Source organism: Trichechus manatus, unplaced genomic scaffold (assembly GCF_000243295.1).
Source record: "Trichechus manatus latirostris isolate Lorelei unplaced genomic scaffold, TriManLat1.0 scaffold00001, whole genome shotgun sequence".
Classification (NCBI taxonomy): domain Eukaryota; kingdom Metazoa; phylum Chordata; class Mammalia; order Sirenia; family Trichechidae; genus Trichechus; species Trichechus manatus.
Window position 1 is genome coordinate 8,392,972 of NW_004443937.1, and position 6,014 is coordinate 8,398,985.

At 41.5% G+C, this 6,014-nt stretch overlaps 1 protein-coding gene across 2 annotated transcripts in view; it reads left to right on the forward strand.

The window, feature by feature from the left end:
• LMCD1 (LIM and cysteine rich domains 1) overlaps positions 1–2,473 on the forward strand; it is an 80,520-nt gene extending 78,047 nt beyond the window's left edge. For both annotated transcript variants that reach the window (XM_004368289.2, XM_004368290.2), the window contains one exon: positions 2,283–2,473. In XM_004368289.2, the coding sequence (XP_004368346.1) occupies positions 2,283–2,441 (159 nt within the window). In that variant the 3' untranslated portion in view covers positions 2,442–2,473. The remainder of the gene's footprint in view (positions 1–2,282) is intronic.
• Positions 2,474–6,014: the final 3,541 nt, after the last annotated feature.

Consider the following 6,014-nt stretch of genomic DNA (forward strand, 5'->3'; position numbering starts at 1 on the left):
AGGGGAGGGGCTGAACAGCAGGGCGGGCACCCCTATTCCTTTGGGAGAGAACCCAGAGACCAAGAGGAGTGTGGCTTCACTGATGTATTCTACAGACAGGAAAAGTAAGGCTCAGGCTTTGCTTAGCTACACCTAGCCTCTGTTTTCTCATCTGTAAAGTGGGGCTGATATTGGTCCCCCCAGCATGGGGCTGTTGGGATGAGTCAGGAATACAGCACCTGTCACCTACTGTCCTGGCACAATGCCTGGCGCTTAGTAAGTTCTCAAAAGAACGTTACAGGAGTGCAGCCACGAGCCAGATTACCCACATTCAGACCCTGGCTCTGCATTTAATAGTCATGTTACTTAACTGGTTACCTAACTCTTGTGCTTCAGTTTTATCACCTATAAAATGGGAAAGATAATAGCATCTGTCCCATAGAGTTGCTATGAGGATAAATGAGATAATGCATGAAAATGCTTTACACAGCACCTGACCTAGTAAATAATAAATGGTAGGTGCTGTTAGTCTTATTGAAAAATTTTATCATATACTGTACTATACTACACTACACTACTACACTACACTACACTACTCCAGCACACTACACTACTCCAGCACACTACACTACTACACTACACTACACTACTACACTACACTACACTACTCCAGCACACTACGCTACTACAGCACACTACACTACTACACTACACTGAAGGAGCCCTGGTGGCTCAACAGTTATGCGGTCTGCTGATAACTCAGTGGTGGGCTGTTTGAACCCACCCTGCAGTTCTGAGACAAAAGGCCTGGCTATCTGCTCCTATAAAGATTGCAGCCTGGAAAACTCTTTGGGCAGTCTATTCTGTCACATGTGGTCGCTATGAGTCAGAATCAAGTCATGGCACCTAACAACACAACAACGTACTATACTATAACACTGTGATATAATATAACACAGTGCAATAAAATATAATAGAAATGTTACAGAGGGGGTTCAACTTTCCGATGCGGGTTTAAACTAGAGGAACTTAAGATATATTAATAATGGCAATAATAATTATAACAATAATTGCTGTCTGCAATTATGCCTTTGGTGACAGGAAACTCACTACCTTCATCTTTGTCACATATGAGGGTTAGAAATGTCTTCATATTGAGCCAAAATCTGTCTCTTACCTTCTTCTACGTTTTGGTCTCCAAATTAAGTCCCTGCAGTCAGTTCTCTTACCTGATAACCATGCTATCAGCCATACTAAGAAGGAAACAGTCTTTTAAAAGGACTGTCATCAAGCCTGCCCCCTAACTTCATTTTTGTGAGGACCACCGTCTACTCACAGCAACCACACTATTGTTTATTAAGAGCTTACCAAAAGGTCGGCAGTTCAGATCTACCAGCTGCTCCTTGGAAACCCTATAGGGCAGTTCAGAACCAACTTGATGGCCATGGGTTTGGGTTTTTACAGGTTTACCATAGGTCAGCAACTTGCTACGTACTCTATGTGCATTGTGCCATTTAAATGTAACAACAACCCTTTAGGGATAGATTATCCTCATCCTCATTTTACATTTGAGAAAAGTGCAGCTCAGAGAAGTCAGTGATGAGAATATAGTGCTGACTTTGTGTCAGTCACTAATCCAAGCCCTTCAGATGTATTAGCTCATTTAGTGCCCATAAAGCCCTACGTGTTGGGTAGTATCTGTATCCCCATTTTACAGATGTGGCAACTGAGACACAGGAAGTTAATAATTTGCCCAAGGTCACAAAGCTGGTAAGTGTCTGTGACACAGGTTCCTGTTTGGCTATGAAAGCAGAAGGCACATTTAAACAGTGTGCTATTCTGCTTTCTGAGCTTCCGTGGTTCCTCCACATCTACATATTCCAAAGCATCACTTTATTCCAGTCCCATAGGAACCTGAGTGTTCTTGAAGCTCTTGAAGACTGACCATTGGCAGCATCTCAAGGTTGGCTCTAATTACATTGTCTTCACGAGGTAGTCCTGTCTCAGAACACAGCTGGGCTTTGGATTTGGCCCAGAGACTATCACAGATGCTAGAAGAGTCAAACCTGCCTGTGATGGAGAGTAATTTTGTTTCCAACTTGAGAAGCTCAGATACAACCACAACTTTCCCCAAATACTGTACTTACTGCCTCAGATTTATGTCGGATTTCTCCTTGGAGGCATTTAAAGGTCAAAATAAGGATGGGGTGGGATGAATCACCACCCTACACCTTGTCCTTGGTCCACTGTCTTTACCTAGGGACAAAACCTGAGTCATACATTTCTTCTGCTCCCCTCCCCAGATAATATTCTCCGAGGACTACCAACGTGTGGAAGACCTGGCCTGGCACCGAAAGCACTTTGTCTGCGAGGGCTGTGAGCAGCAGCTGAGTGGCCGAGCGTACATCATCACCAAGGGTCAGCTCCTCTGCCCAACTTGCAGCAAATCCAAACGCTCCTGAAGGGCCGCCCGCCCACAGCCAGAGTCCACAGGATCCCACCGAGAAGGAGTGCCATTGTGTGCTGAAGTCATCCTAAGGTTCTGACATGGCAACCAGAAAGCAACATGAACATTGATTGCAGGTTGAGTGGTAATGGATCCTGGAGGGTTACTAGTTTCAAAGCCAAAAATGTTCTAAGAAGTCTTAGGATGAATTGTTTTTGCTGTTGTCGTTATTGTTGTTTCCCAGCTACAACCAACTAAAGGCACAAAGTAGCATCCCACAAGGGACATCTAGGAGGCATTTTCCAGAATGCAATTCTGAGTGGTCAAACCGCGTAGTTGTAGAATGTGCATGCTTGTTCGTAAACATGGAGCTCCTCCAGGAAGGGCAGGCTGGATCCCAACCTCCACTTGTTGCCTCCTTTTCAAATGGAATTTAAATGTTAAAAAACAACTTTTTTTTTGGCATGATTAACATATCAATAAAAGTTTTATGAATTCCACATATACCCTTATCTGGTTATTTACACCGTGGCAGTGATTATACAGGACCCATCAAACTCCACAACCCTGAACACCGGTGCTGACAGAAGATAGTGTGGATACTAACGAGCCTCTTTCTCAATAATGTCTCATCAGACTTCTTTTGGGAGTGTAGGTCTTTGGGTCAGAACCCCCCCCCCCACCAGTGTTAGGTACCCCAGATCACTGTTGGAAACACGAGTATCATTTTAGCCTTCTGGTTTCATGGAACCCCAAAAAGTGGTCTCCTGGGAACTAATGAGCTGCTTTTTAGCCAGGGGCCCGAATCAGATGCCCTCAGAACCCAGGCAGGTATGAGTGAATCCCTCCAGCAGTAAAACTAGTAGGTTTTGGGGAGCAGCCCCACAGGACCATCACAAGCCCTGGCAGAAGGAGGCGATTTGTTCTAAGTTCCACCAGTGGGAGTCATGTGATGGGACATGGAGATCTGTGTGGGCAGATCTTAAAAATTATGGAATTTTTATGAAAACGCTCTATTTTTAAATGTTTACAGCTGAACATGGAATAAGCCAAATGTAACAGGTCTTTGGGCCAGTTCCTTTTATGGTCTCTCCGAGCGTTTTCCAGCCACCAAATCTGTTTTCTCCCCACAATTTCTAAGAAAATACGTATCCTTTTCTCCTGGGGATCTAAGGACAAAAAAGACATGAGTCCTAGAAGCTCACAGTCCAGTCACCATGACTTTCTTTTTTCCTTACTTCTTCCCCACTGTTGCCAACTTTCTTTAATTCTTTCATCCAAATTTTGCTTTCACTGTCTCTTCTCTACAATACCAGAATCTCTCCACTAAGGAGAGCCTTAGAAAAGTTTTCTTCCTTAATGAAAAAAGAGGCATTGGAGAAATTAGCCACACTTCTTTTGGTAAAATTTCAAACTTACAAAATTGTTACAAGAAGAAAATACAGAACTTTTCTTAAAATTTTATTGAGAGTGTTGCTAACATGATGTCCCAGCACCCCTGAATGTTTTAGTGTGTAATTCCTACAAAGACATTCTCCTACATAACCACAATGACCAACTGCCATCATGTCAGTTCTGACTCATGGTGATGCCATTTGTGTTAGAGTAGAACTGTACTCCATAGGGTTTTCCATGGCTGTGTTCTTTTGGAAGTAGAACACCAGGCCTTTCTTCCAAGGTGCCCATGAGTAAACTCAAACTTCCAGCCTTTCAGTTAGTAGCAAAGAGGGTTAACAATTTGCACCACAATACAACCATCAACGTCAGGAAATCAACACTGACACATTTTTATCATCTAATCCTCAAATCCAAGTTTCACTGTCCCAATAATGTCTTTTATAGCAAAAGGATCCAAGCCAGGATGCGTTTAGTTAACGTGTCTCTTTAGTCTCTTTCAGTTTGGAATAGTTCCTTTTTCTTTCCTTGACTTTTGTGACCTTGACACTTCTAGAAGATTAAAGGCCAGTTACTGAGTAGAATGTCCTTCAAATTTGGTTTGTCTGATGTTCCCTCATAATTAGATTCAGGTTATGCACTTTTGGTAGAAACACCACAGAAGTGATGCTGTTTTCTTTTCATTGCATCCTATTAGATGGTACAGGATTTTTATTTGTTCCATTAGTGGTGATGTTAATTTTGAACACTTGATTATGTTGGTTTGGCCAAGTTTTTCCATTGTAAAGTTAAATTATTTTTACCTTTTGTGTTTAATAAGTATTTTGTTTGAAGATACTTTGAGACTATTTGAATAACCTGTTCCTTATCAAAATTCCACCCACTAGTTCTTAGTATCCGTTGAGATTTCTTGAATAGATTAATTATTACTATGATAATTGCAAGGAGCCCTGGTGGTGCAATGATTAAGCACACGGCTGCTAACCCAAAGGTGGTTTGAACCCACCAGCGGCTCTGTGGGAAAAAAGACCTGGCAATCTGCTTCCATGAAGATTACAGCCTAAGAAACCCTATGAGGCAGTTCTGCTCTGTCCTATAGAGTCACTCACTATTAGTCGGAATCAACTCGACAGCACAAAACAACAAAGATAATTGCCAAATGTTGATGTTTCTAATTCAATCATTCCATCAATTTTTATTAGTTAACATTCTACTATAAGGAAAGCTGTATCTTTTCCCCATTTGCTTATGTATTTATAAAAGTTTAGGGTTATGGATTCCAATTTCTATTTTATTAAATTAGTCATCCCTTGGTATCAGCAGGGGATTGGTTCCAGGACCCAGGAGCCACCCCCCTCAGTGGATACCAAAATCCGAGGATGCTCAAGTCCCTTATATAAAATGGCATAATATTTACATATAACCTATGCGTATCCTCCCATATTCTTTAAATCATCTCTAGATTACTTATAATACTTAATACAATGCAAATGCTATGTAAATAGTTGTTAATGCTTACACTTAACACTTAATGCTTTCTCAGTCTTTGCAAACCTTTTTCTTTTTTTTTGGAATATTTTCAGTCTGTAGTTGGTTGAATCCCCGGATGGGGAACCTGTGGATACGGAAGGCTGACTGTATTTATAATCTGCTACTAACATTATTTATCGTGATGCTCACTTTGCCTCAGATTTGGCCAAAGAAAGCTCTTCAAGCTGAATGCAATGTCCCTTTGATATGTCTTGGTCATTCTTTGAACACAGTTTTATATTGTGAAGCAATAAGGTATTCCAGGCTCATCTTGTATCTCCCTGCCCCAGCTCTGGAATCAACCATTTCTCAAGGAGTTTCCTCTTCTTAAACTGAGTACTGTTAGGTTGGAAACCCTGGGGCCATCTTGGAGCATTAAGGGGCAAGTCTAAGAACCAAGGCAATAAACTGAAGATGGTGGAGCACAATTAAGCAGAGCCTAGGTCCCTTGATTATGCCATTGATCCAGTGAACTAACCTCCAGGCTTCTTGTCACATGAGACAATTTATTTCTTTATCTTTTATGTGATGTCCTCATTGTTTAATATATTTTTTCATCGATATAGTTTCTTGTTATTGGTGATTTTGTTAATTGTAGCCAAAAGCAGTGAGACTGACACCCAAGATGTTTCACATTTTAGCTTGGGTGAATTACACATTTCTG